Raw genomic sequence first — 14142 nt, forward strand, 5'->3', positions numbered from 1 at the left:
GTGAACATGTGGTGGGTGAGCTGCGCGGCTCGTTGGTCTAGGGGTATGATTCTCGCTTCGGGTGCGAGAGGTCCCGGGTTCAAATCCCGGACGAGCCCATATTGCTTTAGTGTCTGTAAAAATAAAACCTCTGAGTCTCATGTAATCACGACTACACCTCCTCCCTCGTGTTTGTGGCACTGGTGAAGATAAGACACGTTTTTAGTTTTTAAAAGTGCTGGTACATTAGTGAATAATGATTATTTTAGTGAATCTCGCCTCCTCGTTATCTAACAGTCACGGTGACGGAGGCCACGGGGAGGAGGTTATCGCTCCCGCGGCGGCTCCAAACGCCGTGTGATTCGGTAAACCATGTTTGTTTGTGTGTGTGTTTGTTTAATTGTGAAAATCTAATATTTGTAGCTTCCTCGTGGGCTGTGCCGCGGAGCATTGTGGGACGGCGGCTCCGTCCGCGCGCTCCCGCGTTCCACGCGGTGCCGCGCTTTGTTAGCTAGCTCGCTAGCAGGCTACATGACGGCGGGGTGCGCGGGGCGCTGGTGCTGTGGCGGGTCGCTGCTCGGCTCGTGTGGGCGTTAGATCACGCGTGGTGGTGGTGGTGGTGGTGGTGGTGGTGGCGGCGGGGGGGGAGGAACCGTGAGGGGGAGAGACGCCGAACAAGATGCCGAACTTCTGCGCGGCGCCGAACTGCACCAGGAAGAGCACGCAGTCCGACCTGGCGTTCTTCAGGTTCCCGCGGGACCCGGAGAGGTGAAACTTTGCGTTTGCCGGACAAATAATAAAAAAAAGTCGGTTCGGTTCGAATTGAGCGAATTATAAACGAGCTCCGCTTCACTTTCGACGGCGGATTAATGAGGGGGGGGGGGAAACCCCAGTACGAGTCCGCGCAAACGGCGGTTAGCTGGTGGCTAACGGCGCTGGCGCGTGCAGAAGCGCGCGAGCTGCGATGTTAATTTACCACAAAAACAGACGCGGTCCGTTTTTAACAGGGCGCTGGTGGGTCGGTGGCTGGTTGATTACTGATTTACTATAGAGAAATGACTGTTATGACTGTTATAACCACCCAGCTGGGGTCTGTTGGAGCGAGCTGCGGGTGTTTGAGCCCCGTGGGGAAGAGCAGGGGGGGGGGGTAACAACTGGGGTCGGTTGATCTGCGCGTCTGTGGTCAACTGAGTACCTGTTCAAGAAAAACATAGTTTTGCTTTCCATTTAGGTGAATCATATTATAAGACGTGTTTATGTGTGTGTGGAGTGTTAACTGCTTCTTTATTTTCTCTTATTAACCTGTTTGTGTGGACAGATGTAGGCTGTGGGTGGAGAACTGTCGCCGTGCGGATCTTGAAGAGAAAACCCCGGACCAGCTGAACAAACACTACCGACTGTGTGCGAAGCATTTTGAACCAACCATGATATGTAAAACTGTGAGTGTGCTGCCCCGTCCTGTCAGAGACACCTCTCTTACTGCACCTCTCTTACTGCACCTCTCTTACTGCACCTCTCTTACTGCACCTCTCTTACTACACCTCTCTTACTACTGCATCTTTCTTACTGCACCTCTCTTACTGCACCTCTCTTACTGCACCTCTCTTACTGCACCTCTCTTACTACACCTCTCTTACTACTGCATCTTTCTTACTGCACCTCTCTTACTGCACCTCTCTTACTGCACCTCTCTTACTGCACCTCTCTTACTACACCTCTCTTACTACACCTCTCTTACTACTGCATCTTTCTTACTGCACCTCTCTTACTGCACCTCTCTTACTGCACCTCTCTTACTGCACCTCTCTTACTGCACCTCTCTTACTGCACCTCTCTTACTGCACCTCTCTTACTACTGCACCTCTCTTACTACTGCACCTCTCTTACTGCACCTCTCTTACTGCACCTCTCTTACTGCACCTCTCTTACTGCACCTCTCTTACTGCACCTCTCTTACTGCACCTCTCTTACTGCACCTCTCTTACTGCACCTCTCTTACTGCACCTCTCTTACTGCACCTCTCTTACTACTGCACCTCTCTTACTACTGCACCTCTCTTACTGCACCTCTCTTACTGCACCTCTCTTACTGCACCTCTCTTACTGCACCTCTCTTACTGCACCTCTCTTACTGCACCTCTCTTACTGCACCTCTCTTACTGCACCTCTCTTACTGCACCTCTCTTACTGCACCTCTCTTACTGCACCTCTCTTACTCCACCTCTCTTACTGCATCTCCCCTACTGCATCTCCCCTACTGCATCTCTCTTACTACACCTCCCCTACTGCACCTCTCTTACTGCATCTCCCCTACCACACCTCCCTTACTGCACCTCTCCTACAATATGAAGGTTCCTCTTCATACAGTGCTGATTAATTTACTGATTTCAGAGCCCGTACAGGACTGTACTGAGGGATACTGCTATTCCAACCATATTTGATCTAACTAGCCACCTGAGCAATCCACACAGCAGACATCGCAAACGCATCAAAGTTTTGGTACGATTTTTACAATTTTTACATATAGATTTATAGCCCAGTGCAAATTTGTACCTTCACGTAAGCTTCTCAATTCTTTGTTTTGTTTCTGGTAATCATTTATGCATTTTACTCATTTCAGTTTGTGTAGTTTCAAAGTTTTGTTAGTAATGAAGCATTGTTTTCATCCAAAATCTAAACAAAATAATTTATAGTTGGGAGATTGTTGTATTTGTTTGTTACCTAGGACAATAACATTTTGGGGTAATATTTCGTGTGCTCATTAATATTATGTAGTGCATTGTAATATGCAACTCGTTCATATTTTTATGCCTTTTAATTTTTTGTTTCTCATCTTTAGACAGATGAAGAAGTACGTAAAATCAAAGAGAGAAGACGTAAGTATTATTTTTGGGTTCAGGTGGGTAACTGGACATTAGAAGGAGAATCTGGTAATTGTTGTAAATGTATTACTTTGTTCATTATTTGTCTTACAGTGGAGTCTTCAATTGAACAGCTACTCTCCAAAAAAGACAAAAACGATGGCCAAGATGACACCGAGACGATTGATCTGCCTCAGTTGACTACACATCAAAAAGAACTAAGAGAATTCTTAAGATCGTTATTTGAAGTGACTGTTGTAATGGGAAAGCAGAACTTACCGTTGAGTAACCACTCGAATGATGATCCAGAGAAGAACTCCTTCGTCATGAGCACCTTTCAGGCTCTGGTGGAAAATCGCATTAACGCTGGCGATGAACTTCTTCGAGGGAGGTTTGAGGCGTCACCCGTGAATGAGGAGTATTGTCCAGCCACACAGCAGGGTCAGCTGCTGGACGTGTGCGAGCGATGCGTTCGTGAGGAGCTCCTCCAGGAAGTACGAGAGAGCCGTTTCTTCTCACTGGTGACCGGAGACCTGGTGGAGTTTCCTGAGGGCCAGCATCTCCCCGTCTTCTTGCGTTTTGTGGACCAGACGAACACACTCCGGGAGGAGTTTATCGAGTTCCTCTCCTTCGAGGGAGAGGAGCTCTCCGTGCCGGATAAGCTGGAGTATCACATCACAAAAGCGTGGGGTCTCAGCATGGAGGACTGCAGAGGGCAGGCACACGCGGGCTGTGGTGTCCTGGCACACAGGATGAAGGCCATAGCCACACACCTGATGGACAAATATCCAATGGCTGTGAACAGCCCTTGCTCCACCTGTGCCCTTAATGTCCACCTGGCTAACAACATTCCTCTGACTGGAGTTCAGGTGGTCATATCCGTTCTTAAAAAGGCTGATGCGTTTTTTAAGGCTTCTCCACAACTTCAGGCAGAACTTGACAACGCCATCTCCATCCTCCGTCAGGGCAACGACGAGAGAGCCAATGATCTGAAGCAGTGCTCTCGAGCCACCTGGACGGACCTGCACAACGTGTTTGAGATGGCCGTCGACCTCGTGGAGCCGCTCCTGCTCTGCATGGACAGCGTACATGACAACGAAGACTTGAAGTGGAGCGACCAGATCACTAATGACGCTTACACCATCTCCGAGGCTTTGGCTGACTTTGAGTTCGTCGTTACTCTGGTCGTGCTCAAGAACGCGCTCTCTTTCACCAGAGCGTTTGGCAAAAATTTACAAGGGGAGACCCTTGATGTGTTTTTTGCGGCCAACAGTCTAACGGCTGTTTTGCATTCTTTGCATGAGGTTATAGACAATATTGAGGTTTATCATGAATTTTGGTTTGAGGAAGCGGTTCATCTTGCGACTGCTATGGAGATCCCCATCAAAGTCCCCAGACTTTTCCTCCGGAAGCAACGAGCGGTCGAACCTTTGGAAATTCAAGCAGAGTCTTTCTTCAAAGAGTACCTGACTGTCCCAGTGATGGAGTACATCATTCAGGAGATTAAGGACATCTTCACCGAGAACCATCTCAAGGCTCTCAAGTGTCTGTCTCTTGTTCCGGCGGTCATGGGCCAGATGAAGTTCAACACGTCGGAGGAGACCCACGCGGACGTGTTCAGGAGCGACCTGCCCCACCCAGACACGCTTCCCGCAGAGCTGCACTGCTGGAGGATCAAGTGGAAACACCGAGGGAAAGAAGTCAGTCTGCCCTGCACCATCCTCGAGACGCTGCACCACTCCGACGTCAAGTTCTTCCCAAACGTCGACGCCTTCCTGAAAATTCTGGCCTCCTTGCCAGTTTTGAAGCTAGGTGGCGGGCAGGGTGAGACGGGTCAGAAGCGGTTAAAGGCTTACCTCCTGGACACACCAGTGAGCCACAGGTCCAAGAATCTGGCTATGCTAAACATTAATTATCACATAAAGATGGATCTGGAGGAGATGGTTGAATGTTATATCAAAAGTTATCCAGAAGATGAAAATGATTAAAAAAAAAACAACAGGAATAAATGAACTTCAGTGACGGCACATGGACCTGCCAGTCCAGTCTTCTCAAACACGTATGATGCAAAGGTCATAGGTCATTGAATGGATTTATATTTTTTTAACTGCTGTACACTTTTTTTTTCTGTTTTGATGTATTTATCGGTTGTGTCTGATAGACATAACATGCCTACTGCTGTTTATGTTGGTCTTCCAGGCCTAAATTCTGAATTAACCATACAAGAGTATGAATAGTGTTGGAATCTGTTCTGTGAAACTCTGCTAATAAGTAAACCAAGTTAATTGAACAGTCTCAAATAGAACGGTAGGTATTGTTTTCACTTTGTGATGCTCCACTTAAAGTGTAGGTAAATGTAACTACAATTTACTGCAGAGTTCTGGGACGCATTACATTGGTATAGATGTATTAACATGAGGTAGGACAGGGTCAATTGATTAAAATAAAGAAGATTTAAAATAAGATGTCATACATGGTGTATTAAGCTTGATCTATGGTTGAACTTTACTGCTTTGGATGAATATGTAGATTGTTGCATAGACGTACTACCTTCTGTCCTGTACTAAAGGAAAGTAAGCAGTGTACAGGTCACCTTTAATGTAAATACATTATCTGTAGGTTTTGTTTAATATCTTAATCCCATGATTTTCTGAGTCATCATATCCTGCCTGGAAGAATCGGATCACACCCATGTGACCTGCTTTGACGTTTTTACACAAGGAAAATGATGACTAGTAAATTAAAGTTCATCTGAATCAAATGTAATCTGCATTTTGTTTTAGTCTAATGCTTATTGGAGGATTTATTAAATCTCGGCCATTCCTGCAGCAATTTACATCTGTCTGCAAACAAGAACTTCAGGGGCTTCATTGCTATTTATTTTTCTTTCTTTTCCAATAAAAAGTTTGTGAAAATGTTGAGAGATGCACTCACACACTTGAGCACACAGATAAACTACAGTTGTATCCACAATTCCTGCACAATTGAAAAATGGCATGCTTCAATTTTAGGCCAGACTTATATTATGACAGAAAACGAAAAAATGTAATACTAGCTGACTATATTTAGGGATTTTGTATTTGCAGAAGTGCTGTTAAAATGTGAATTTGCGTTGTGCCACACAGTGGCGTCTCATACACCCGCGCATGTCACAGCCTGTAATATGACACATTTCTCACGTTTCAAAAGTGAAGAATTCGAACCCATAGTGGTCTGTCCCAAAGAAGGACCTACAGCCCGCCACGGCCAGTTCTGTTCACGCCTCTGTCCCAGTGTGGTGTTTCATGTGTCGTAAATAGCATATTTGCTATGTTAACACAGAGGCTAAGTGATATTGGTAGTTGATTATGCTCATTGTAGCCTTATTAATTCATGGCTACACATTAGTTGTTTTTAATAGAAAGCTTTGCCCCTCTTTCTGTCTGTCTCCTGGATTTCAAATAGGTAAGACAGCTGCTATGTATATCCAGATACACTAGATGGCGTGTGTGTGTGTGTCTCACGTGGTCTAAGAAACAAAAGAATATGGGCGTGGCCAGCGCACGAGCGCTCGCGAGTTCGAGCGTTCTGAAAGAACGGGCTTGGGCTGAGCGCGTGAGCAGCTGGACGGAGGAGGACACACAACATCAAAACGAGTGAAATAGCGCCACCACGTTTCAGAACAGAACTTCCACTCAGACGAGGCTCACATTAAACATTTGGCACAGATGAGCCACAGACATGAGTGCGTCTCCCCAAATCTCTCCAGTTCTGCAGAATGTCTGTTATCTAGAGAAACAGACCGTGAATCTCCGTAATTCACTTATTTGAATAAGTCACAGCACACATTTAATATTAGAGAACGTTATTTTGCGTCAGACGTGACGAGGTTAAATAAGGGGCGTGTCCTCCAGCTCAGACGTGACGGGGTTAAATAAGGGGCGTGTCCTCCAGCTCAGACGTGACGGGGTTAAATAAGGGGCGTGTCCTCCAGCTCAGACTGCGACGAGGTTAAATAAGGGGCGTGTCCTCCAGCTCAGACGTGACGGGGTTAAATAAGGGGCGTGTCCTCCAGCTCAGACGTGACGGGGTTAAATAAGGGGGGTGTCCTCCAGCTCAGACGTGACGGGGTTAAGTAAGGGGCGTGTTCTCCAGCTCAGACGTGACGGGGTTAAATAAGGGGCGTGTCCTCCAGCTCAGACGTGACGGGGTTAAGTAAGGGGCGTGTCCTCCAGCTCAGACGCGACGGGGTTAAATAAAGGGCGTGTCCTCCAGCTCAGACGTGACGGGGTTAAATAAGGGGCGTGTCCTCCAGCTCAGACGCGACGGGGTTAAATAAGGGGCGTGTCCTCTGGGCTGCAGGTGACGGTGCAGAGTCTGAGCGCTTCACGTCAGATCTCCTCGCGACGGGTGGGGTTCGTCGCGTGCGTCCGTTTTTAAACTGCAGCTTTCTGCTTATTGCGCGGATCGTGCACGGGAAACATTGCACGACTTTAAATTACTTTATTTTCGCTGCAAAGACCAGTGCGCACGCGCGAGCCGCACAATACGGGTCCTGAGCATCGCGGACGAGCTCTCCTCTTTCGCATCCTGGGAGTGATCGCCAAGGTGGAGGAGAAACGCTCACACGTCCACTAAGAGGAGCGTCCGGTGCCTTATTTTTTTAACTGCGTCTGAATCGCTGGTGCAGCCGCGCTCCACCCGTGCTCCACCCGTCATGGCCTGGCCATGCATCACCAGGGCGTGCTGCATCAACCGCTTCTGGAGCGAGCTGGACAAGGCGGACATCGCCGTGCCTCTGGTCTTCACCAAGTACTCGGACGTGTCCGAGGTGCAGCACCTCCACCCGCAGCGGCGAGGCCCAGTCGCCATAGAAACGCAGCCCGCCCATGGCGCGCAGGTGGAGTCTGGTGATGCCGCAGCGTCCGCGCGCGACGGCCCGGGTGCCTCCGTCATGCGCCAGGACTTCAAAGCCTGGAGAATCCGTCCCGAACCGAGCTGTAAACCGAAAAACGAGTATCACCCGTCCGACACCCCGTTCATCACCGAGACGCAGTACCAGAAGGACTACAAAGCGTGGCCGATCCCGAGGAAGGGCGACCACCCCTGGATCCCCAAAGCCGCTCCGCCCGCGCCCGGCACCGGGGCCGACGGCACGAACGCCACCCAGGACGAGGGCGTGGAGAAATACGAGATCGAGGAGAAGGTGCGCGAGAAAGAAACCAAAGAGAAGAAAAAGAAAGTGGTGAAGAAGGAGAAGACGCCCGAAATTGCGGGCGCGTGCACCGAGAAGCGCGAGCCGTCCGCGGAGGCGAGAGGACGGTCGGTGGCAGACGCGCTGAACATGCAGATCAAGCAAGAGGTGACCTCTGGGAGCTTATATAGGTGAATATTACATATTGTTGTCGTTGATCAATGAATATAATAATGTCATAGACGTTATGGCTTCACTTCGCATGTTTTTAACTTTTTGTTCAACTCTCATTAATTCCAGACAGCGATGGAAGGCCAAACAGATTAAAAATGTTCCTTGTCACTTACTGTCATAGTTGGAATAGTCAGAAAAGTGAAATCCTGACAGTGATTTTAATATTTAATGTATATTGATTCCCCCACCCCCAAATCCTCTGTAGGGTTTACATTTAATGTTATTTGGTACTTTTATATTGCATATCAATTACAGTGGCACCAAGAAGCCATAACGTTACATCCATTTGAACCCAAAGAACCCTATCTTAGTCCATTACACTGCCATTGTCCTTTATGCTGCCTTGAGCATGATTCTAAAAAGATTAATTATAACCAAATAAAATATTTATTCTGTATTAAAATATGGCACAAAAATATCATGTACACATGGTACATATACATAAATCTGCTGAATCTAGATCAGTTTGTGCCACAACTTGAAATCTAATGAGTCATGCCTGTAGTTTCAGACCATGTGACTACTACACTTCAGAAACTCTCGCAGCATAAATGCAGTGCACTGCGCTTGTTGGAGAAGAATGTATGTCTTCTGAACATAGTTTCAGATTTCTCTCATATACAGCAAATATTTGACCGTCTGAAAGGAGCACACAGTGGATGTGTGAGCTGGAGCAGTCATTTAGTTATAGACAATACGAAGAGAAACACACCATGATGTGAGAGTTTTTGCCATTCTTCGTTCTAGGTGTTTTACTGTCAGATAGTTGCAAACCAAACCGTGGAGTTCTTGGGGTGCGTTCACTTTCAGGACTGAGTTCCAGGCTTACACTGACGTCAAGCCGGTTAAGCCCATCAAGGCCAAATCACAATACAAGCCACCAGTGGGGGAGAAGGCCAGCCTGGAGACCAGCTACAGCGCCACCTTCAGGGGGGAGCAGTCCAAGCCCGGGGCCACTGACAACAAGCTGCTGGAACGTCGGAGGATACGGAGTCTTTATAACGAGAGCAGTGGCAAAGAACCCAGCAAGGTAGGGAGGTGGAGCCCAGCACACGTGTCCTCTCCACGCACCGGGTCATAACCGGGTCTCCACAGAGTGTGCAGTCCAACTCGTGTGAACTTAACTAACCGCAATACGTCTCCCTTTCTATATGTGAGGTCTTAGTGTTAAGCGTGAAACTGGGCATTGACGAAACCAGTGACACTGGGTCCCCGGACATCGTCTGTGTTTATTAACAGGAAGTAACCTTTGGAGACTTGATGCAGTCTTGAAGGGTTGTTTCTCAGAAGGCTTGGGGGGTGGGGGGGGGGGGTGTTTTCTGTTCCAAAACATCCCTGCAGTCTTTTACCTGAGACTTTAACATGGTCACTTTAACGTCACTCAAACAAGTAAATATAAATACCCAGTAGCACTATTTAAAGCTGTTTAGGTATGCAAAATGAAGACGGTGATTGTGTGTATATTTGTGATTATGTAGATCCTTTTCTCATCCTCATAGGACGGTTCAGACAGTGACAGCACTTCTGTCCTAAGCCTGCTGTAGTGAGGTGTGTTTTTAAAAGTTTCCTACACAAAGCATGGAGATGATGGAACGTCTCACTACAGCACACGAGCACCAGGGCTGAGAGTAGACCCGCCCCGTGGGTCCGATTCAATCCCTCCGCCAAGGGGACAGTCTACAGCTGGGCTGCCTGGTGTTCAAGTTCTTGATGGCTGGAGCCTCTTACCCGGCAGCCGACCCTTGTACTGAGTCTGTACTGAATCTAGAAATTCAGTACAGAGCATTGTGTCACAATCAGCCAACAATGCCGGCTTCAAGCGTTTGAAGTATGACGTATAGGATTCATTGTAACACACAATCACAGTGTTGTACACATAGTCCATAAGATGGAAAGATGGGAGGATTAAGAGAAGGTGACGGAACGAGGGACTGAAGGATGGATGAGTGGTACCGCCCATGGTTGACAGGTACCGCCCATGGATGAACGTTACCGCCCATGGTTGACAGGTACCGCCCATGGTTGAGTGGTACCGCCCATGGTTGAGTGGTACCGCCCATGGTTGAGTGGTACCGCCCATCATTGAGTGGTACCGCCCATGGTTGAGTGGTACCGCCCATGGTTGAGTGGTACCGCCCATCATTGAGTGGTACCGCCCATGGTTGAGTGGTACCGCCCATGATTGAGTGGTACCGCCCATGGTTGAGTGGTACCGCCCATCAATGAGTGGTACCGCCCATGGTTGAGTGGTACCGCCCATCATTGAGTGGTACCGCCCATGGTTGAGTGGTACCACCCATCATTGAGTGGTACCGCCCATGGTTGAGTGGTACCGCCCATGGTTGAGTGGTACCGCCCATGGTTGAGTGGTATTCTTAAATCCAGGTCTGAATTAGGACTTCCACCGGTGCGGGAGGATTGAATGCACAAAGGGAGTGCTGACAGTGGAATGCTTAACACTTCACAGTTAAGATAAAACTAAAATATCATTCATTCATTTCCTTTGCACATCACAAAATTACATTCTCATTAGATGTAAGAAATGGGCCCTATTGTTCTAGCTGTGTGACCTGATGCAAATGACCTATGCAAGGTGATCGTTTATGGTTATTCAAGGCAATATATGTCTAGAGGTTAAATGCTATTTCAATGTTGTCTAGTATAGACAATGAGACCGTGATAGATAACCAAGAGTAATGCAAATAAACACGCATGTTATCCCACACCAACAATGTTTTTATTTGCTTAACCTAAAGTTAGGGATTAAAGTCTTTAACCACTAACATGCCATTAAAATCCAGGACCAGATAGGCCCTTGGTAGTCACTAAAATGATAACGATCATTTTAGATGCTCATACATGACACCACACCTGTAAGCTGAGTGTGTTGAATCACTGAGTCACTCTCTTGCATTGAAAATGTCATCTGCATGTAGAATATTGAAATAGGGCCCAAAAGTGTCATACTTTAACACAAATCTCTGCCATGTCTACTCTAATCTACACTAACCAAAATAGTGAAAAATAATTCAGAATGAAAGAATTATTTTGTGTGACATGTTGCCCCGTGTTAATACACACTAATATGCCATGGTGTCTTTTGCCAGGTTGGTAAAGAGCAATCACTTCCTTATGTTAAATTTTTTTAAGTATCAATACATGCAGAGGCCTAAGACTGAACGTTAAATACACAAATATCTTTGTAAAAGAAGAAAAACTCATTTTAAGCTGATGTGTACAGTAAAATAGCAAATATGTATTTCACGTTGTTTACTCTTTCACTCATCACCACAATGTGTCGATTCTGAATTTATTTTGTAATGTCCAATTTTTGTGCCCATAGGTGGAGAGAGCCAGTGTGTCCCTTTCAAGACCAAAAAAGACGACAAGCCATATCAAAACAGTGAAGAAGGTGAAAGCCAAGCAGGTCAGCGGAACTGACCCTGCCAAGAAGACCTCAGTGAGCAGTGTGGAACGAAAACCGGAGGGAGGGGTCACCAAGAAAAGTAAAGAAATTATAAACAGACTAGCTGAGGCAAAAGATTAAGTGCACTTTTATGTGGATTAAAGTGTGTGTGCGTGCGTGCGTGCGTGTGCGTGTGCGTGTGCGTGTGCGTGCATGCGCGTGCGTGCGTGTGTGTGTGTGTGTGTGTGTGTGTGTGTGTGTGTGTGGGATGGGAGGGGCTCCTGCATTATGGATTAGTCAACTCTCATTTCTTCATACTGTTTGCTAGAGCCCAGTAAGAAATGGTCCCTATGTTGAGTCTCTTGGGATTTTAAAGTATCAGATGTGGAACTGGATTTATCTGCTGGGTTTGTCTTGAATGTGCTATTACTACACAACCCATAATGGTGTCTGCTGTCTCCTGTCCCTTTACACCAGCCTTCCCCAGAGCACAGAGGTCAACCAACAGGCCTCAGAGCCCACCGTGCATACTACTTACAAAAGGTTCAGCTCGTAATGACAGAAATGTGTTTAAACAACAATGGCCTTGATCACATTACATTTTCACAAACACTTATTACACATTACACGTTATTGAATAACACAGGATATGCACTCATATTTGTTTCATTTCTGACTCACGAGAATTAATGTCGTGTATTCACCTCTGGCTCTAGCAATGCAGTGTTGCTTTCCTAAGGTTCAACTGACTGAATACATAAAAAAAACAGTGAGCACATAAACACCAGTAAAATTGATTACAGATATTACCTGTTACATATGTTGTCATATGTAGGGCTGGGATTAACAAGAATGAATTTCCTAGTAAATGGTTTTATCACTGAACCGCTGTTGAAATCAGACATCATTAATCAATTAAGCTCCTAACACATAATCAAAATAGTGAACCTTATATCACACTGATGTCATGTCCTACACTTGCCAGCATTGCTTTCTGGCATACAAATACATTAAACATCAATTAGTCTAACAAAGTATATTCACAGCAGTTCAGATTGTACTTGCTCAATCAGAATGGGTGTAAGGCACTAATGGCCTTTATGTGTATATATGTGTGTCTGTAGTTTTAGAACATTAACCCCTTAATTATTTACATGTTAAATTCTTAAAAGGGTCAAGATACAAACGTACTCTGATATGTGTTATGCTATGTAATGAAAAAACACGTTGCTGATTTAATCTTAGAGCTGCCTGCTATCATTAAAATTAAGCTGGACGAATGCTGATAGCCATTTGACTGGGTTCAGTCTTTTGGGAGAATGTGAGATGATGTACCACTTGCCTGTTAGCACAGAAGCGACTGACAGACTCTTAGCGGTGGAAGCATGCCCGCCCCTGTCTGTCAGTGGCTGTCTGTTGTTAACTGTTCCGGCTGAGCCGTGAGGCGGGAGACCTTCTCACCTTATGGATCTGCAGCTTTTTGGCGTTTTGCCCCTGCTGGGATCTCCTACCAGTGTGTGGTGCACATTATACTGGGTGCTGTGCACAGTTGCCCACACCAGGTGCTATCTCTGTTCGACGCCGTCTGTTTGAGAACATAGTGCCTGTATAGAGAGCAGAGTAACTCCACTGGATCCCGAACAAGAATGCGTCTGTGTGTGTTCGATGTGCTCATGGTGTCTGCTCGCTTTGAATGAAATTATTAAAGCAGTTACAGTGATACATTTGTCCTGTGTTTTTGTTCATTTTTAAGAAATCATCTTTATTGCATTTCACATGAACCGCAAATGGACTTTTCAGACAAAATTGTTATTGATACTTCAAGGTAAACAGAAAATGAAAATTCTAAGAAAATATATGAAAGACAAAAGTTTTAAACTCTGACATACTGTATTATAGCATACAGAGGAAACTAAACACACTTTTTAAAACTAATATATTTAAAATATATTTATTAAATTAGCTGGTTTTGAAAAATGAGAACTGAACTTAATTTCCAATAATGTTGAGGGGGTCTGTACCTGTATAATTCTACATATATGAATCCTTTCCCAGTACACTGGTGTATGTTGACATCCTTTCCCAGTACACTGGTGTATGTTGACATCCTTTCCAAGGACACTGGTGTGACTGAAGACCTACTGGGAGATAATGAACGTCATAGAGAACTTCATGTTTCATAGAGAGAGAGCTGGAATTGGAACATGTGGCTGACACATGACACATGTCATCTCAGAAGAACTAGTGTGTGTGTGTCATGAGAGAAGATGTCACACCAGCAGCTTCAGTCATGCTCACACAGTTCAGGGAATGTTTCAGATCTGTGTTCTACAGGTGGGACGGGGTGCACACGATGATGATGATGATGATGATGATGATGATGATGATCACTAGTCTCTGTTTGGGTGGAGACTATTCCCTTTAAGTTTCTTCTGAAACCGTAGGTTAAACCCTTTTGCTTTCTAATGGATAATGGATATCTGCATACTG

The 14142-nt window shown here is 46.1% G+C and overlaps 2 protein-coding genes and 1 non-coding gene across 5 annotated transcripts; all 3 read left to right on the forward strand.

Moving 5' to 3' along the window:
- Window positions 1–26: 26 nt before the first annotated feature.
- trnap-cgg (transfer RNA proline (anticodon CGG)) lies at window positions 27–98 on the forward strand. The gene has a single exon. It is a non-coding gene; the product is annotated as a tRNA-Pro (tRNA).
- A 509-nt stretch (window positions 99–607) lies between these two features.
- Window positions 608–5216, forward strand: thap12b (THAP domain containing 12b). Of its 2 annotated transcripts, none has more exons than XM_076977371.1 (5): window positions 608–747; window positions 1298–1418; window positions 2370–2477; window positions 2818–2854; window positions 2954–5216. In XM_076977371.1, exons 1-5 carry the CDS (start codon window positions 659–661, stop codon window positions 4825–4827), a joined length of 2229 nt encoding a protein of 742 aa, XP_076833486.1. In that variant the 5' UTR covers window positions 608–658; the 3' UTR covers window positions 4828–5216. The 2 variants fall into 2 exon arrangements, with proteins under 2 accessions (XP_076833486.1, XP_076833487.1); XM_076977372.1 differs by lacking the exon at window positions 608–747 and adding an exon at window positions 798–1210.
- Window positions 5217–7193: 1977 nt separating this feature from the next.
- Window positions 7194–13372, forward strand: map6b (microtubule-associated protein 6b). 2 transcript variants are annotated; one of them, XM_076977146.1, is made up of 4 exons: window positions 7194–8203; window positions 9057–9276; window positions 9746–9794; window positions 11590–11722. In XM_076977146.1, exons 1-3 carry the CDS (start codon window positions 7536–7538, stop codon window positions 9788–9790), a joined length of 933 nt encoding a protein of 310 aa, XP_076833261.1. In that variant the 5' UTR covers window positions 7194–7535; the 3' UTR covers window positions 9791–9794; window positions 11590–11722. The 2 variants fall into 2 exon arrangements, with proteins under 2 accessions (XP_076833261.1, XP_076833260.1); XM_076977145.1 differs by lacking the exon at window positions 9746–9794 and having other exon boundaries at window positions 11590–13372.
- Window positions 13373–14142: the final 770 nt, after the last annotated feature.

The sequence above is a fragment of the Brachyhypopomus gauderio genome, chromosome 16 (assembly GCF_052324685.1).
Source record: "Brachyhypopomus gauderio isolate BG-103 chromosome 16, BGAUD_0.2, whole genome shotgun sequence".
NCBI lineage: Eukaryota > Metazoa > Chordata > Actinopteri > Gymnotiformes > Hypopomidae > Brachyhypopomus > Brachyhypopomus gauderio.

Coding starts and splice junctions, on each gene's coding strand:
- thap12b (XM_076977371.1), top strand. CDS start 659: ATGCCGAACTTCTGCGCGGCGCCGAACTGCACCAGGAAGAGCACGCAG. Junction 1,419..2,369: donor CAACCATGATATGTAAAACT/GTGAGTGTGCTG, acceptor TACTGATTTCAG/AGCCCGTACAGGACTGTACT. Junction 2,478..2,817: donor GCAAACGCATCAAAGTTTTG/GTACGATTTTTA, acceptor TCTCATCTTTAG/ACAGATGAAGAAGTACGTAA.
- map6b (XM_076977145.1), top strand. CDS start 7,536: ATGGCCTGGCCATGCATCACCAGGGCGTGCTGCATCAACCGCTTCTGG. Junction 8,204..9,056: donor ACCTCTGGGAGCTTATATAG/GTGAATATTACA, acceptor GTTCACTTTCAG/GACTGAGTTCCAGGCTTACA. Junction 9,277..11,589: donor GTGGCAAAGAACCCAGCAAG/GTAGGGAGGTGG, acceptor TTGTGCCCATAG/GTGGAGAGAGCCAGTGTGTC.